The sequence below is a fragment of the Macaca fascicularis genome, chromosome 16 (genome assembly GCF_037993035.2).
Source record: "Macaca fascicularis isolate 582-1 chromosome 16, T2T-MFA8v1.1".
In the NCBI taxonomy this organism is placed as follows: domain Eukaryota; kingdom Metazoa; phylum Chordata; class Mammalia; order Primates; family Cercopithecidae; genus Macaca; species Macaca fascicularis.
Genome location: NC_088390.1, coordinates 69700096 through 69720284, shown reverse-complemented (window position 1 = coordinate 69720284; position 20189 = coordinate 69700096). Strand labels below are relative to the sequence as shown.

Genomic DNA, 20189 nt, shown 5'->3' with positions numbered 1-20189 from the left:
GTATATCTTCTCTGGAAAAATGTCTATGTAAGTCCTTTTCCCATTTTTGAATTGGTTTGTTGTTGTTGTTGAGTTGTAGGGGTTCTTTATATATTTTGGATATTAATCCCTTATCAGATGTATTATTTCCAGTATCTGTGGGTTGTCTTTTGCTCTGTTTTTTTTTTTCTTTTTGAGATGAAGTCTTGCTCTGTCACTCAGGTTGGTGTGCAGTGGTGTGATCTCAGCTCACTGCAATCTCTGCTTCCTGCCTGCAAGTGATTCTCTTGCCTCCTGAGTAGGTGGGATTACAGGCTTGTGCCACCATGCCTAGATAATTTTTATATTTTCAGCAGAGATGGGGGTCTCGCCATGTTGGCCAGGCTGGTCTTGAACTCCTGAGCTCAGGTGGTCCACCTGCCTCAGCCTCCCAAAGTTCTGTAACCTGTCCCACAGTTACAGGTGTGAGTCACAGTGCCCGACCTTTTTGCTCTCTTGATAGTATCATTTGATGCACAAAAGTTTTAAATTTGTATCAGGTCCAATGTATTATTTTCTTTTGTTGCCTGTGCTTTTGGTTCATATCCAAGGAATCAACACCAAATGCAATGTCCAAAGATTTCCTCCTATGTTCTCTGTTCCTCTCCTATATCAAATCCATGAATACAGGATGTCTTTCTATTGAAGTCTTAAAAATTTCTTCAGCAATGTTTTGTAGTTTTCAATGTATGAGTTTTTTTTTTCTTTTTTTGCCTCCTTGGTTAAATTTTGAGTAGTTTTACAGTTTTTACTACTATGCTTAGGTCTTTAATCCATTTTAATTTTTGTACATGGTAAATGGTAAATGATCAACTTCATTCTTTTGCATGTCAATATTCAATTTTCCCACTACTAATTGTTGAAAAGACTGTCCATGCCACGTGATCTCAGGACCCTTGTCTGAAACCATCTGACCATATATGCTAGAGTTTATTTCCGGTCTCTTTATTTTTGTTTATTTATTTATTTTTGAAACAGGGTCTCGTTCAGTTGCCCAGGCTGGAGTGCAGTGGCTTGATCTCAGCTCACTGCAACCTCTGCCTCCCAGGTTCAAGGGATTCTCCTACCTCAGCCTCGCCAGTAGCTGGAATTACAGGCTCCCGCTCCCACGCCTGGCTATTTTTTGTATTTCTAGTGGAGACGGGATTTCACCATGTTGGCCAGGCTGGTCTCAAACTCCTGATCCGTCTGCCTCTACTTCTCAAAGTGCTGGGATTACAGGCGTGAGCCACTGCACCTGGCCCCCTATTTCTGGTCTCTTTATACTGCTTTGATTACTGTAGCTTTGTAATATGTTGTGAAATCAGGAAATGTGAGTCCTCCAGTTTTGTTCTTTTTCAAGATTGTTTTGGCTATTTGGGATCCTTTAAGATTCCACATGACTTTTAGGATGAGTCTTTCTTTCTTTTTTTTTTTAAATAGAAACAGAGTGTCGCTAGGTTTTCCAAGCTGGACTTGAACTCCTGGCTTAAATGATCCTCCTGCCTCAGCCTCCCAAGGAGCTGGGACTACAAGTTCACACCACCATTCCCAGCTGGATGTTTCTATTTCTGCAAAGACTATTGTTGGGATTGTGATACGAGATTGCTTTAAATCTGTAGATTGCTTTGGTAAATATCGTTACCTTCTCAATATTAAGTCTTCCAATCCATGAAGACAGGATATCTTTCCATTTAAGTCTTAAAATTTCTTCTGCAATGTTTTGCAGTTTTCAATGTAGAATTTTTTTTTTTGCTTCCTTGGTTAAATTTATTCCTATTTTATTCTTTGTGATGCCACTGTAATGAAACTGTTTCCTTATTTTTCTTTTTGGATTTTTCATCTTTAGGATATAGAAATACAACTTGTTTTGGTGTTGATTCTGTGTCCTGCAACTTTGCTGTAAAAATATTTTTATTTACTCAATATTTATTTAAAATGAATGAATCCACACATTGATGCGCATTTATGTAAGTTAGAGATACATTTTGCAGTCATGGCATTAACATCTGCCACAACTTCTAAACAAATAAATATATACATTTTTATATCTACAGAAGGAAGCCAAATGTGGGAAAAATATTTACTTCTATTCTTTAATCATTCTCATTTTCCTTTGTCTTCTCAACTTTTGTCAATTGTTGACCAACCTTCTGCACCCCTTCCTTGAAACATGTGTCTCCCTTGGCTTTGGTGGCATTGCACTGCCCAATTTTTCTCCTATTTATCTGATTACTTTTTTTTTGGTGTCCACTGGCTCATTCTTCTCCCACTTCCAATTCCCTGCTCTTTGAATGTACTCTAACATTATGTGCTCAGTCCTCTGTTTTCTTCTCTTTTTCTTTTGCCTTCTTTAGATTATTCTTTTCCCAAAACTTTACCTATTTCTATTTGAATGACTCCCCTTAACAAGTATACAATAGGCAATGAGCATATGAAGAGCTGCAGAATCGCTACACTAATCAAAGACATACGTATTAAAATAAGACAATTTTACAACCATCAGATTTACTAAACTCAGAAAGTCAGGTGACACAGGTCTACAGTTGCATATATGAAACTCTGAAGATATTTCAAAATACAGAATGTCTCATATTTTATTTATTTATTTTTTCTTTTTTTTTGAGACGGAGTCTCGCTCTGCCGCCCAGGCTGGAGTGCAGTGGCCGGATCTCAGCTCACTGCAAGCTCCACCTCCCGGGTTTATGCCATTCTCCTGCCTCAGCCTCCCAAGTAGCTGGGACTACAGGCGCCGCCACCTCGCCCGGCTAATTTTCTGTATTTTTTAGTAGAGATGGGGTTTCACCGTGTCAGCCAGGATGGTCTCGATCTCCTGACCTTGTGATCCACCCGTCTCGGCCTCCCGAAGTGCTGGGATTACAGGCTTGGGCCACCGCGCCCGGCCGTCTCATATTTTAAAAAAGTAAAAAGGCACAGATACTGTATATGGCATAGGGAATAGTATCCTGTAACCATGTATATTAACATTTCTATAATAAAATATATAAATAGTCATATTTAATAGGATAAAGACTGTAAGTAGCCTCATCTTAGCTCAGGTAAGATTTTACAGCCAAATGAATTTGATGTAAATTTATATTTTAAAAAATCTGTGGTTTTAAGAGTTTTTGGATTTTAGAACTGGGCTAGCTAGTGTCAACAAAGAATGAGAAAAGGGAAAAGAAGCTTTACATACTGTCACAAATATACACAAACAACACATAATATTCAAGGATACATTAATATTCAAGGACTTATATAAATATAATAGCATGGCTGCAATTAAATGGAATTGAGGATAAAGGGAAAAGTAATAAACTGAGAGGGGCTTTGCACAGACCAATCTGTATATACTGAGGAGTATTATTAATTCAGCTCTCTGCACCTGGGGCCCAGAGAGAAAGAAGAAAAAACATAATCACTTTTGTCTACCTAGGTATAAATATAAACCCATACATTCACATGTGCAATGTCATAGATGATGGAACATATTCATTCCCCATTTATGCTCTACTCCTAAATACTTAATTGGGGTTGGCATATACCATAATTTTGGAGGTCTGAAGAGAAATCTAGCCATAAATTAACATTTAATTACAATTATTTTTATTACCACTTATGTTCTTTCATCTTCTTTATTCTACGTAAAGCTGCTGGAGACTATGACACTGTCATCATCTGGTTGTTAGGTAGAAAAGGAATACCCAGAAAAGCCATTTATCTTTTGGACAGAAGCCCAGTTTCCATTTTATCTTCTCACAGAGTATAAATATATAGCTTTATACTATTTTAAAATTCTTATCTCTGATCAGAAAATGTACACAGACTTATTTGCCCAAAGGAGTCTATTGGTAACTCCATTATTAAAGGAAATGCTATTTTATTTTTAGCATTTTGTAAATGCCAATGGTATACAATAATATTCAATATCTGAATCATTATACAACCATAAAAACTGAGAAGCCCCAGAACTACGTTCTTCTTCTACTCTTATCTCCATACCTAACTATAAGAAGAGCATTAGAACAGTGTCCCAAAGAGTAATCACAATACTTTAATATTTTCTGGTTGTCAAAATGCATTAGTAGGAAATATTACTCTAGAAAGATCACTCAAAATCTTTAATATGATGAAAGATTTCCTGAGCTAGAAATATACTATATGATTTTCATAGCAAGAGGTGTTGAATCATAACAATACATATAAACAATGATGACCTATCTCCTGAACATAAATTAGTCTCCAACAGTCCACATCTGGCTCTGATGAAATGTTTACCTAGAGTCCACTGGAGATAATAAACTACATAATATCCCATCAGCATTGCCTTTATCAGATTGGTTTTAGTTTCTGCTGCAAACTGTTAATTGGGTTGAAGATTATTTAGATATATTTCTAGGACTAAGAGTCAACTAGGATCTTTGGTTAAAAAAAAAAAAAGTATGAGAAAATTCACAAAGGAAAAATGAAATGGAAAATTTCTTTGCTTGAATACTTCTCTTAAGTTTCGAGTTCTCTTTATGCCCAAGCTTGCCATAAAAATGTATTCGTATAAGGTTTCAAATCATAAGCAAAGAAATACCATTTTTCTACTTTGCAGAAGGTAAAAAGACAGGGCTTATTGACAAGAAGGAAAACAAAATCTAAAGGGGCTCCCAAAACTAATTAAATAACTAATATATGGTTTGCACAAATAGACCCAGAACAACTCAAATCATAACTCTTTTGCCACTTAATCTAATCTTACCTTTCTTTCATAAAACTCTCGACTATACCAGTAAGGAATGAACTTTTTCTAAACTACTTCTGTTGGTAGACAGATGATGTACATGCATTTACAGGAAGAAGTGGACATAATTTTTTTTTTTTAATCCACTCCTTCTTATCAGGGAATATCCTGGTAAGGAGTGGTTAAGTAGGGAGGAATACTTTTCATTTTGTTTACCCTTAAGTTTCTCTCTCCAGTATCATTAAAAAGACCAGGAAAGTTTTACATATACATCTCAACAATTCAAAAGCAGAATTTTTGAAAACCGTAAGCTCGTGTAATTATTTTAAAAAGGAAAAAAAAGACACAACATTATCAATATAAAAACCAACTCACCAATGATGCCACTATCTCTGCTTTCAAGGGTAGAGGTTGGACTAGTAACAGCCCCATAGCTGCAGTCCTTGGCAGTTGCATTTGTACTGATGGGTGGGAGTGTAGAGCAGGGGCTACTGGCTGGTGGAGAGGCAGTGCTGCTAGTCAGGGTGGAACAAGGACTTATCCGCTGGGTGATTGCTGAGGTCTGAAAAATCGGAATTATGAATAAGTAAGATAACCTGACCAGCTGTTAAAGTATATTTTAAGATAAAATAAGTGCTCTGATGAAAAAAAAAAAACCTACATGCATAGCTTTTACATTTATTAGGCTCTATTTGTTTTTGCTTTCTCGGATAGGGACTTTGGGGTTTACAAATTAATGTGAAACTCGATGAACCTAACATTAACAGAGACTGTTGCCAGTTTTTCTGCCTACGAAATTTCCAGTGACAAGTGCCCTATCATTGCCATTCATTAATAGAATAGAGAAATTTTTTATCAAGCACAAGTTTTCCCTGCTATTTGCAAGTTTTCCTTGCAATCAATAAACTTTTTGAAAGACCTGGAACTTTGCATTGTTAATCATTTTCTTTCTCTTTTTTTTTTTTTTTTTTTTTGAGACAGAGTTTCACTCTTGTTGCCCAGGCTGGAGTGCAATGGCGCAATCTCGGCTCACTGCAACCTCCGCCTCCCGGGTTCAAGTGATTCTCCTGCCTCAGCCTCCCAAGTAGCTGGGATTACAGGTATGCGCCATCACACCCGGCTAGTTTTGTATTTTTAGCAGAGATGGGGTTTCACCATGTTGGCCAGGCTGGTCTCAAACTCCTGACCTCAGGTGATCCACCCGCCTCGACCTCCCAAAGTGCTGGGATTATAGGTGTGAGCTACCGTACCAAGACAATAATTTTCTTTAGATGGAAGGGAAAAAATAATCTCTATAGCTGGAAAGAAAAAAAGTTCTTAATGCAAGGAAGTGTCTTTTTGATACACAGGAAGCTGTCCAGAGACAATACATGAATGCAGGGAAAAATGCCTTATTCTAAAAGTTTGTCTAATAAAACAGAATATTAATTTAATACAAACCTAAATAACTTCTCTGTAACAGCATTATAGCCTGAGATCACTTTGTATCCTGAATGATTCTTACACTTGAAGTTATTTACTTTTTAAGTTTTGTTGTGAAGGAATAAATAATTACTAAAAAGGTTGGTGATAATATATTCTGGTTTACCTAATTTAATGACAATTCACTTTTCTTCAACTCTTTCTACACAAATTATTACAATAGTGAATAAAACTATATTTTTTCAAACACTAAAAACACTTTATCTTTTTTTTTTTTTTAATTTGAGACAGAGTCTCACTCTGTCGCCCAGGCTGGAGTGCAATGGCACAGTCTCGGCTCACTGCAACCTCCGCCACCCAGGTTCAAGTGATTCTCCTGCCTCAGCCTTCCGAGTAGCGGGGATTACAGGCACCAAATACTGCGCCTGGCTAATTTTTGTAGTTTTGGTAGAGATGGGGTTTCACTATCTTGGCCAAGCTGGTCTTGAACTCCTGATCTTTTGTTCTACCCACCTCGGCCTCCCAAAGTGCTGGGATTACAGGCATGAGCCACTGTGCCCAGCCAACATTTTATCCTTTTTAAAATTATTAAGTGATCAGCAGCAAAATTACTTGAAGACGCATTAATGATAAATTTAACATTTTTAAATGTTAAATTTAAAAGAAACCTTTCTTTCAACTTCTTTACAAATAGAGTCTCTATTCATACTCTTTCTGCTAGAATTTAATAAATGGAGAATATGTTGATAACTAGCTATGAGAATATTAAGGCTCTTCAACTCATCCTGAGATCATTTCCAGATGCAGTCCCTTGTATTTAATCATCTGTGTTGAATCTAGGCTTTGATTTTAATTTAAATACTATAACCAGGTTACAAAAGATACATTAGACTCAATCAAGAACAAGTGACATATACATTTACATATACATCTCAACAATTCAAAAGCAGAATTTTTGAAAACCGTAAGCTCGTGTAATTATTTTAAAAAGGAAAAAAAAGACACAAAATTATCAATATAAAAACCAACTCACCAATGATGCCACTATCTCTGCTTTCAAGGGTAGAGGTTGGACTAGTAACAGCCCCATAGCTGCAGTCCTTGGCAGTTGCATTTGTACTGATGGGTGGGAGTGTAGAGCAGGGGCTACTGGCTGGTGGAGAGGCAGTGCTGCTAGTCTGCACTCATTACCCTCCAACCAAGTAAATCTTTTCAATCGTATCAATAATATTAGAATCTGATTTTTCTTAACAACACAGTAAGCTCTCAAATGTATCCAAATTTCTCTTCTACTATATGTTACCTCTCCACAGAAGAGGAGAGTTTCAATTTTTTTAAATCTCTATTTTTATAATATTATGCTGGTCTACCAGAGCAATGATTTTATTTTATTTTTTTTAAACCTTAAAATCTTTTTTCCCTTACAGAGCAATGACTCCTAACTAGGCACACGGTAGTATCACTTGTGACATGTAAAAAACAAACATGCAAGCTCTCTCACAAAATTGACAGATACTGGGCCCCCACTCCAGACTTACTGAATTGGAATCCTTCAGGTTAGAAATGTGGCAAACAATTTTTAACCTCCCACTCCCATTCTGAGACACATGTGGGTAGATGAAATGAACTGTACTCAGGTCTTTTACATTAGATATAGCTATAGTCATCCCATACTTGAAAAGTTTTAGGCCCAGCATGGTGGCCTATGTCTGTAATCCCAGCACTTTGGGAGGCTGGAGGAAGGTGGATTGCTTGAGGCCAGCAGTTTGAGACCAGCCTGGCCAACATGGCAAAATGCCATCTCTATTAAAAATACAAAAATTAGCTGGGTGTGGTGGTGCATGCCTGTACTCCCAGCAACTCAGGAGGCTGAGGCATGAGAATCACTTGAACCCAGGAGGTGGAGGTTGCAGTGAGCCAAGATCGTGCCACTACACTCCCGCCTGGGCAACAGACTGAGACTCTGTCTCCAAAAAAAAAAAGAAGAAGAAGAAAAGTTTTATTATGGTATGAATCTATTACTTTTATAACAACTCATTTCTGTTCTTAGACAAGATTCTCATTCTGTTCTTTGTGAAAGAAAATCATATTATATGCATAATATTGACAACGTGGAGGTTAAGCCCAAACGACACTTACTTATTTTTACTCTAAGTTATTTTCTGCACATATCACAGAATGTATACTTTAAAAGCTTTAACTGTAAAAGCAAAGCTTAAATATCAAGCCATTTAGAAAACAGAAAATTGTTTATGGCTTACGACTTAAAAGGCAGGCCTTATGTTTATTTAAGGAGACTAGTTAATGAGCTAGAGAAAGACAACATTTATTCTCCATGCTGTAGGCTAAAATGGACATCTATTTAAGCCACTGCACTTCCTAAACCTTTGGGTGTTTTTCCCATTGCCCTTAATGTCCTCCAGAAGAATCCTAAGAAAGCTCCTAATCTGGATCTCTTAAAGGTCCTACAAATGCACAAGGTAAGTAGCTAAAGAGGAAATTAATAAGGTCCATTTGAATACCTTGGAAACTACTGAAAGAATAAAGGGGTCAGGTGAATATCACTTTCATGCTTTTGTTTTTCTGCAGAATAATGATGCATGCTGACTTGCATTAGATTCTGTCATTACTATTTTGAGAATATCATCACTACATGATCTTCCTAAGCACAGCAGTTTATCTTTGTTAATATACTGTTTAGCTCAGAAGAAAGTCACCAAATTAACATGACCTCCTACTTCTTAATAATCTTCTTGAGACCAGAAATTCCAGGGATCAATTCAGTCACTTTCTTGTGTGGTTCCAAGACAGTTCCAGCGTATATTACACTGCAAGAAGGCTATCATTTAGCTTCACTATTAATATTTTACATTTGTATAAAGCTTAACAATTTAAAAATATTTTTATATGTTATCTCATTTACTCTTTATCAACGTGGTATGAGAGGCATAATGCATGTTATTTCCCCCACTTAAGAAATGTGAAAATGAAACCAATGAAAGTATGAAAGCTATGATGTAATTTCCCCCAGATCACACAGTTGCTGCATATATTTATATACTAATTATATTGCATATTATTTTATACTTTTTATTTATATGGCATTTTACAACTTACAAAGGATTTTCATATTCATGATTTAACTTGATCCTTTCAACAACCCTGTCAGGTGTTATTATTTCATATTACACTGGAACAGTATGGTGTGGCTGCTAAAAGCACAGCTTATAAAAGCAGACTGCCTGGATATGAATACCATTCCATCACTTTCTGGCAGTGTGTTTCCATCCCTTATTTGAAAATTGGAATATGAATGAACTCCACCACACTGGGTTGTGAAGAAGCTTTAACGAAATAGTGCAAGTAAAATATTAGTACAATAATTGGTACACAGTAGGTATTTAATAAATGTCAGTATTATTACCTATGAAAAATATAAAGCTCAGAGACGTTAAGTGACATGTCCAAATTTACAAAACGGTAGGTGGCAGAGTTGGAACTAGAACACAAATTTTCTCCCTTCTGGTTCAATGGCTTTTCTATCATACCATATTGCTTTAATTATATTAAATCAATGATACTGCTCATTTACTTAAGATTGTTATTCAGTAATGTTCAAGTAAGGCGTACTCCATAGACTTGTGACTTTACACAGAAGTCACTGTGACATGCAGAATCTCAAGAGCAACAAGTACACATTTTATAATCCAAGGAAATGTAGTTGTGTAGAAATGACAGGGTCCTTGAAAAATATTCAGTTTATAAGATATAAGACATCAAGTTACCTGGTCATTATTAGAAAAGTCACATTTTAACTTGACATGAATATCAAGAAATGAGAGGTGAAACAGACGTTTCATTGATCCCAATTTTTAAAAATCCCTCAACAAGATCATTCCCATTTTTTATTCACAGGGCACAGCATACTGACATAGTTACAATGTTAATTGATTTAAAAACATCAGCTCTGACATCATGAAACATACATTCTTGTTATGAGGTAAAACAACCCTGCAACTAAACATGTAATGTAATATCAGTTAATGGTAAAAGCTATGAAAAATTAAAGTAGGAGGATAAGGGGATATAGGGATGGGCAGGTGCAATTATTAGAAGAGGAATTAAGACCTCTCTGAGGAGGTAAAATTTAGGCAGAACCCTGAATAAGTGAGGAAGTGAGTTGTGGGGGAAGAACATTCAAGTACAAATGAATATAGTTGATGTGTCTGGCAAATGACAAGGAAGCCAATGTGGCTGGAGAGCCGTGCATGAAAGGGAGAGGGGTAGGAGGTGATGTAGAAGAGGTAGCAAGTGGCTAGATCAGGTGCAGCCTTCCAGGCCATAGTAAAGATTTTAGATTTTATTCTAAGTATGATGGGAATACAGGAGATTACAAGCAAAGTGACAGAATCGGATTCACATTTTACAAGGATCACTCTGGTTACTGTGTGAACACACTACAGGGGAGCAAGAGTGGAAGCAGAGACCTATTAGGAGGCCCATTTATTCATATAATAAATACCTACTGAGCACCTAGTAAAGACAATAATGTTCTAGGGGCAGAGGATATGGCAATGGGTAGAACAGGCAAAAATTCCAGCCTTCCAGTCTTACATTCTAGTACCTATTGCAGTAGCACAGGCAAAAGATGACAGTGGCTGGGACTTGGGTATAGCAGTGGGAATAGTGAGAAGGGATCAGATTGAGTACATATTTTGAAGCCGGGGTCTATGATTTGCTGAAAGAGTGAATGTGGGTCTGATGGAAGTCAAATGGCTCCAATGCTTTTGTCCTAAGCAAGTAGGTGATACCATTTATTCATATGGGAAACACTGCAGAAGGAACAGGTTCTAGGGAGAAATCTGACATGTTAAGTTTGAGATACATTTTAAACATTAGTTAGAAAATATAATGTGGGAAGCTACATATACAAATTTCAAGTAAAGGGGAAAAGGCAGGGCTAGAGATAATCAGGGAGTTAAGATAGTATTTAAATAATGTGCAGCTAGCAAAACCAATAACCTAGGAGTGAGACTTGAGGAGAGCGCCCTGGAACATCTGAAATTATCCACATGATATATAAATATATTCAAATAATCCTTGTATATCTCATTGTAATGAAAGTAATATGTGACATAGAATCTTCACTAATATTTATTAATATGCAATTTAAAATTAATTTGTCATCTCCTGAATAAAACGCTTCACTATCATTCACACTGAAGATTAAGATCATATAAATGAATCTGACTCTAGTACTTTCTTTTGCTACATTTAAACTGAAAGACATGAAAATAGCAAAAAGAAAGAAAACTACAAAATATTTTTTAAATTGCTGATTTTTTTAACTTACTGAGATGGATACTTAGAAAATCCCCAAATATGTAGACATTGAGTAATATACTTCTAAATAGCCTTTGAGTCCAAGAGGAAATCACAAAAAAATTAGAAAACATTTAAAATTGAAATAATAAAAACTAAGTATAACAAAACTTGTAGGATATAGCTAAAGATGTGCTTAAAAAGAAATATTAGTTTTAAATGTGTATTTTAGAAAAGTAGAAAATCTAGGCCGGGCACGGTGGCTCAAGCCTGTAATCCCAGCACTTTGGGAGGCCGAGACGGGCAGATCACGAGGTCAGGAGATCAAGACCACCCTGGCTAACATGGTGAAATCCCGTCTCTACTAAAAATACAAAAAAAAGTTAGCCGGGCGAGGTGGCGGGCGCCTGTAATCCCAGCTACTCAGGAGGCTGAGGCAGGAGAATGGCGTGAACCCGGGAGGCAGAGTTTGCAGTGAGCTGAGATTCGGCCACTGCACTCCAGCCTGGGCGACAGAGCGAGACTTCGTCTCAAAAAAAAAAAAAAAAAAGGAAATCTAAACTAATGATCCAAGTAATCTTTTAGATACCACTTTCTAAATTATCATTTTGTAACTGATAAATTCAACTGTGGTTCCGGTAATTGGAATCTCTGGAAATTTGTTGAGACCTGCTCTACAGCTTAGCATATCATCAATTTGGTAAATAATCCACATGCACTTGAAAAGAATGTATACTCTGCAAAGTTGGGGTGCAGTGCTTATGTACACGTCAATTTTATTTGTTGGCTTGCTCATTCATTCATTCATTAAATCAATCAAAACCTAAAAGTGGCTTTTTCGATTAAAGCTAAAAGATTATTCATAAACCGAAGAAATAATAGTGATTATGGAAAATTAAATTGTATTCTAGGCCTCAAAAGGCTTTCAACAATTGAGATTATTTCTGGCATAATAAGCTGATTCATACTATGTTTCTCAAAGGTGATAGCAAATGGCTTACCTGATTTTCATCCTGCACTTCCATGCTGTATTGGTCACCTGGCTGAACTTCTGTGACTTTCTCTCCAAGGAGGAAACCCAGACGAGTCATGAGTGTGTTTGCTGCCTCATCTACAGATGGAGGGGGGCCAAGCTCCTGTTCAGCATCACCTGTAACAAGAAGGCACTGAAGAACATGAATCTTTCAAAATAAAATGGTCTAGTTCTGCAACTATTCATACATTCACTTTGGTCATTTCTTTAGTTTTCACATTTTAACTCAAAAATGACAAGGTTGGCCGGGCGCGGTGGCTCAAGCCTGTAATCCCAGCACTTTGGGAGGCCGAGACGGGCGGATCACGAGGTCAGGAGATCAAGACCATCCTGGTTAACACGGTGAAACTCCGTCTCTACTAAAAAATACAAAAAACTAGCCGGGCGAAGTGGCGGGCGCCTGTGGTCCCAGCTACTCGGGAGGCTGAGGCAGGAGAATGGCGTGAACCCGGGAGGCGGAGCTTGCAGTGAGCTGAGATCCGGCCACCGCACTCCAGCCTGGGCGACAGAGCCAGACTCAGTCTCAAAAAAAAAAAAAAAAAAAAAATGACAAGGTTATGAGGTTTTTCTTGGACTACTCACTCTCAATATAAATTTGTTTCCAAGTACAAAATTTACACGAATCAAATAAAAATGAGCCAGGGAACTCAAAATGATTAAAAATGTGAGGCAAAAAAAAAATTTTCCTAAAATGAATATCTGTTTATGTTGACTTACTGTCCATATTTATTCAGGTTTTGTTCTAAATTCAGAGCATTTAATCTCACCTTGTAACAATCCACAGTAGCACAGATTTTAAAGGACATTACAAAAATCCTTTTATGGGGTCAGATATATCCGTTAGCATTACAAGCACTAACTGTAGTGTCATATGGTTTGATGCCAAAACACAACAGCATCACTACACACAATCACATCTTATTATTTAGGATATTCAGTATTACACAGTAAACCACTCCAAATGCCAAGAAGGTAAGATCTGCATTGTTATTATTCCATTTAACTTTATACTAACGTCTCTAATAAAGTCACAAGCTGGGGGTCAGAGATAGGGTATATGTGTATTTTTGTATATTAGTACTGAACTCAAGTGTTCCATCTGTGAAAAATCTCTATAAAACTCTCACTGAATGTATGTCAAGGTAGAAAAACAAGGCTCTATTTTTCCTCTCCTATTATCCCCCCAGAGGCAACATACATATATTGCTCTGCCACAGAACAGAAATAAGAGAATCAGTAGGGTTATTTTTATATTATAAACATTTAGATACTTATTTTTTTTCTCAAGAATAATTGGAAGCTTCTTATTCCTTGATAAAATGAAAAGGCAAAACTGGTCTCTTCAAATTAATGAATAACACTTTCCTCCCTCCTAAAGGTTAAACTAACTAATCTTTTGCAAATTTTTCTCATCATAGATTCCAGACCTCTAGATATTCTGGGGCTCTATTTCACTGTCTCCTACAAAGTTATTCAGATAATTAGTGTTTTCTACGTACATGGTTAACAACAGATATGCGAATTTATATATAACATGGAGATACAGTCATTGACTTTGAAAAGTTTATAATCTATATGGAAAATAAAATAAAAGAGTATATATTTATTTAGCATATACTTACATAATGCTTATGATGCACAAGTCACTAGTGTAAATACTTTACAAATGTTAGCTTACTTAACCTTCATAACTTTAGATTCCACTTTCTAAGGTACAAATTATTACCCTCATTTTACAGATGAGAAAATAGAGGCACAGATAAATTAAATTATTTGCTCAAAGTAACACAACCAGTAAATGGTAGAGCCAGGATTAGAACTTGAGCTCCCTGACTCCAGAATTTATGCTCCCAATGAGCACAACAGTGTCTTCCTCACTGGAAACAAATATTACAAATGGTGAGAATGTCTGAATAAGAGATAACTTGTAATAATAGGCATATTGCTTATAGTATGTTAATCTCAATAATCCTAACAAAGCATGTTGTAAACACTAAGGTAATCAAATGGAGGTTCTTAAGAGACAGATAACTGCAACCCTTTCTACATCACTACTTCCAGTACTTCCAAGTACGAATGCAGAAAGAAGTTCAAGAATTCTTCCGTGGGTGGCTATATTACATACTGCTACCACACCAGGTCCTTTTCATCTGGTTTGACTGGTATTTTTTTACACCTTGCTAAATCTACTTTTTCTTTCCTATTTACTTACGTCATCTCAAAATATCATTTGAGGATGACATCAATATGATACTATCTGCTGTGCACTCTATAATGAAAGAAATCCGATACCAGGTTATGATACGAAAAAACTATCTTTGGCAATTACATTTGTTTTGAACTTTTCTTATTTGTTGATCTTGAGTAAAATTTTACACATGATGAAAAGGCCTAGTAGATGAATTAGTGAGGGCTTCTCAAATAACAGACAGGGACCTGTGAATCCCTCCATCTTAAGTCTTAGATTACCAACAGCTGCCTCTGTCTCCTCTTCCTTAAAGTCTGCCAGGATTTTGGGTGGAAGAAAGTAGAAACAGTAGAGGCACCTCCTTTCTAGTTTCTAGATTACAGACTTCACTGTCAGTAACCTCTTCCCTAATCCATTTTCACTGACTATTTTAAAATAAATTAAAAATAGTTACTTCTGAAAACAAAAAAGGGTGGGGCAAGGCGTGGTGGCTTATGCTCTAAATCCCAGCACTTTGGGATGCTGAGGGAGGTTGATCACTTGAGCCCAGGAGTTCAAGACCAGCCTGGGCAACATGGCAAAACTCCATCTCTACAAAAATTACAAAAATTAGCTGGGTGTGGTGGCGCGTGCCTGTGGTCCCAGCTACTTAGGAGACTGAGGCAGGAGAATTGCTTGAACACAGGAGGCCAAGGTGGTAGTTAGCCGTGATCATGTCACTGCACTCCAGCCTGGGCAACACAGCAAGATCCTGTCTCAAAAATAAACAATAATTTTTTTTTAAAAGGTGGGAATATGTGAAATATATTTTGAAGGTGCTCTGTAGGACCAGATGAACAGCTTCTCACTTGTAGGGATTTATTAGGTTGGTGCAAAAGTAATTGAGGTTTTTGCCATTATGGCACCATTAAAGGTAATGGCAAAAACCACAATTACTTTTGCACCAACAGAATAGTGTATTCAAATACTGTATATTGAAACACGAAGTCAGGTCCTTCCCTCCAAACCATTTCATTTAAAATATGCTGAAAATGTCACGAGGTCACGCATTTTCATTTTTTCCTACTTAGTGTACGTTGATTCTGCATTCTTCCTTAAATACTACCATTTTTCTTCCCTTTTTGTCTCATTTCTATTTCCCACTTGCAAGTAATTGCTATGATAAAACCTCTCTGCCTGCAAAATGAAAACTTACCAGTAGAATAAAATCTGGCCAGTGGCATAAAGATAGACATTTCCCCCCTCATTACAATTAATAATGGGGCCATCTGAAGATCACTAAAAGGGAGGATTTAATGGAAATAGTGGTAGCTTAAGAGAGAGAAATCAGTGCTTAATTATCAGGGTTATTGGGTTTGTAATTTTTAAGAATAGAGAAAGTGAGTTAAAAAAGTTTAAGAAAATTCTTTGACCTATTTTAAAGATTGTCTGGTCTTTGGAGGCAATGTGCGTTTTAGAATGAGTTTCATCCATATTGTGTGTATCAAGTCTTTTAGTTTTTTTTTTTTTTTTTTTGCGGGGGAGGGTGCATTACGGTTTTCCATGTTCATGGTTTGGAAAATAATTTTGTTATGATATCAATATTCCCCAAATCAATCTACCAATTTAATGCAATCCTTATCAAAATTCCAGCTGCTTGCTTACTTGCTTCCTTTCCTTCTTCCCTCCTATTTTCAGAAATTGACCAGCTGATCACAAAAATTATATGGAAATATAAGGGGCCCAAAATTTAAGAAAAAAAACCTTTAAAAAGAAGAACAGAGTTCAAAGACTCACATTTCCTATTTTCAAAATTTACTGCAATGCAACAGTAATCAAGGCAATATGGTACTGGCATCAGAATAGACCAAGGAAATAAAGAGTCCAGAAATATACTCTTACATTATGGCCAATTGATTTTTTTTTTCTTTTGTGGGACAAGGTCTCACTCTGTTGCCCAGACTGGAATTCAGTGGTGCAACCATGGCTCACTGCAGCCTCGACCTCCTGGGCTCAAGCAATCCTCCTGCCTCAGCCTCCTGAGTAGTTAGGATTACAGGTGTGCACCACCATGCCTGGATAATTAAAAAAAATTTTTTTTTGTAGAGATGGTGTCTCATTATGTAAACCAGGCTGGTCTTGAACTCCTGGGCTTAAGCAATCCTCCCACTTCACCCTCCCAAAGTGCTAAAATTACAGGCATGAGTCACCATTCCTGCCTTGGTCAATTTTTAACAAGGATGCAATGACAATTCAATGGGAAAAAAATAATCTTTCCAACAAATGGTGTTGGGACAACTGCATAAACACAAAGGTATGAAGCTGGAGCCCTACTTCATATATCAAAATTAAGTAAAAATGCGTCGTGGACCTAAATGTGTAAGCTAAAACTATAAAACTCTTAAAAGAAAACATGTTAGTAAACTTCGTGACCTTTGGTTAGGAATGGTTTCTTAGACATGAAACTAAAAGTATAAGTGACAAAAAGAAAAACAGATAAATCAGACTTCATCAATATTAAAAAGTGTCATGCTTCAACGGATACCATCGAGAGTGCAAAAACAACCCACTGAATGGGAGAAAATATATGTGAATCATGTGTTCAAGGGACTTGAACCCAGACTATATAAAGAACTCCTACTACTCAACCATAAAAAGGCAAATAAACGAATTAAAACATAGGTGAAATATCGGAATAGACATTTCACCAATGAGGGTATACAAATGGTCAATAAGTACATGAAAGGATGTTTGACATAATTAATCATTAAGGGAAATGCAAATCAAAACCACAAGGAGATATCAAGTTATACCCACTAGGATGGTTAAAACAAAAAAGACAAGCAATAACAAACAGTGAAATTTATTGGAACCTTCATACAATAATGGTAGCAATGTAAAATTGTGCAGACATTTTGAAAATAGTTTGGCAGTTCCTCAAGATGTTAAACATAGAGTTACCACGTGACTCAGCAAATCTACTCCTAGGCATATACCCAAAAGAATTGAAAACACACATCAACTTGTACATGAATGGTCATAGTACTGTTATTCATAACAGTCAAAAATAGAACCCCACTGTCCCTCAAATGATGAATGGATAAATAAAATGTCATATATTCCCATTAGGGAACATTTGGCCATGAAAAAAAAGAAATAATGATACATGCCATAATATGAAAGAACACTCACTGAAAGTATTGTGCTAAGAAAATCAGACACAAAAGACCACATATTGTATGATTCTAATCATATGAAATGTCTGGAATAGGCAAATCTGTAGATATAAAAAGTAGATAAGCCATTGCCTAGGACTGGGCTGTGTGGGGAGTGACTGTGAATGGGCACAGGATTTTTTTTTTGGGGGGGGGGGGTAATAAAAATGCTCTAAAATTAGATAGCGGTGATAGTTATACAAGTCTGTAAATATACTAAGTATCACTGAGGTGTATATCTTAAAAGGATGTATTTTTTGGTATGTGAATTACATTTCAGTATAGCTGTTATTAATAAATATGAAAACCCCACAATAGTACAAATAGAACCATGTACCCATCACCCAGTTTTCCCAAAGGAAACATCTTACATAACAACAGTGAGTTATACAGGAAAACGACACTGGGAGAATACAATGAACTAGACTACACACCTTATTCAGATTTTGCCAGATTTTTTTTTTGGATGGAGTCTCACTCTGTTGCCAGGATGGAGTACAGTGGCGCTTGGCTCGCTGCAACCTCTGCCTCCTGGGTTTAAGCAATTCTCCTGCTTCAGCCTCCTGAGTAGCTGGGACAAGCGCACACTACCACACCTGACTAATTTTTTGTATTTTTAGTAGAGGCAGGGTTTCATCATGTTGGCCAGAATGATCTCGATTTCTTGACCTAGTGATGCGCCCACCTAGGCCTCCCAAAGTGCTAGGATTACGCCACTGCACCCTGCCAGATTTTTTTTTTTTTTTTTTTAAGAGACGGGGTCTCAGCTTTGTTGTCCAGGCTGTTCTGGAACTCCTGAGTTCAGGTGACTGTCTCACCTCAGTGCCCTGAGTATGCTGGGACTACTGGTGCATGTCACCCTGGTTGGTCACCTTGATTTTGTCAGATTTTGCATACACTCATTTGTTGTGGTTGGGGTTTTCTGGGAACATTTTGTGTATAGTTCTGTGAATTTCCATGTGGTATCATTTTTCTTCTGCCTGAAGAAATTTCTTAAACATTTCTTGTAGTACAAGTCAACTGGTGATAAAGTCTTCCATTTTTTATATGTTTAAGAAAATCTTCATTTTACTTTCATTTTTGAACTATATTTTTTCAGGGTATACAATTCTAGTTTGATAGTTTCTTTGTCTCAGTAATTTAAAGATGCTATTCCTAAATTTGAAAATTAAAAAATTTAAAAACGATGCTGCCCCATTTGTCTTCTGTCTTGATTTTTTTCAAAAAGAAGTGTGCTGTCATCTTTCTCAATCGTCTGTGATTTCTCTGATTTTAATAGTTTTTTCTTTATCATTAGTTTTAAGCAGTTTCATATTGTATCTTAGTGAAATCTTCATGTTTCCTGTGCTTAGGATTCATTGAACTTCTTGTATCTGTGGGTTTATAGTTTTAATGAAACTTAGAACATTTATTCAAAAAATATATATGCGTTATGTGTCTATATACACACAAACACACACACACATGTATGTGTGTGTGTGTGTGTGTGTATATATATATATATAAAACATAATTTTTGGTGGTTCTTTCTGGGGCAGATTATAACTTTTCTTAGCTATAATAATAGTTAGCTATATATGGCAATTAATTATATGGTTATTAACCAAATCTGAGTAAGGTCTGTAGTCTAGTTAATTGTACATGCCAGGTACTATTCCTAAGAATTTTACCTATATTATCTAATTTAATCATCAAATTGCCCTACAAGGTATGCAATCTTATCCATACTTTACAGATAATGAAAATAAAGCATACAAAGAATAAGTAACTTACCAAATTCATACGGCTAGTAAGTGGCTGAGCCAGGCAATCTGGCTCTAGACCTCAGGCGCTTTACTTTTAAGTTATACTGTCATCTCCAAGTCCAGTCTCTCACTATGTTGCCAGGCATCAGTCCCCAGCTCCCCTCTGCCCACTGAATTTGCTCAAAACTTCCAAAACTTCTCAAGTCATCATATCAATTATTTGACCTATATTTTTGTCTCATCCATGACCATCCAGGTGATATGAAGAGGGTCTCATTTTTATAACAATACACTCCAATTAAGGTATGTACCTAAACAAAGACAGTACTTTCCTTGAATGGAATTCTGTAACTTCTTTAATAATGACAACAACTTTGAGGTATGAGAAACAGACAGCTGGTTGCTGAAAAACAATCTTTCTGAGACTGTGATACACAAAATAAATCATACAGCACTCCTGCATTATGCTGATTAAAACTACTTAAATTTGCAGCTCTGGTTTTGTTTTGGCTGTTTGTAAGCAGTGTGTTTATGCATTAGGCTTTGCTCCCAGAAATCT

General features: G+C 36.5%; 1 protein-coding gene across 14 annotated transcripts in view; it reads right to left on the bottom strand.

Moving 5' to 3' along the window:
* Positions 1-20189, bottom strand: part of TANC2 (tetratricopeptide repeat, ankyrin repeat and coiled-coil containing 2) — a 440902-nt gene that overhangs the window by 221960 nt on the left and 198753 nt on the right. For all 14 annotated transcript variants that reach the window (XM_015438693.3, XM_015438694.3, XM_015438695.3 and 11 more), the window contains 2 exons: positions 12472-12620; positions 5102-5288 (listed from right to left, as the gene is read on the bottom strand). In XM_015438693.3, coding sequence (XP_015294179.2) covers positions 5102-5288; positions 12472-12620 — 336 coding nt within the window. The remainder of the gene's footprint in view (positions 1-5101; positions 5289-12471; positions 12621-20189) is intronic.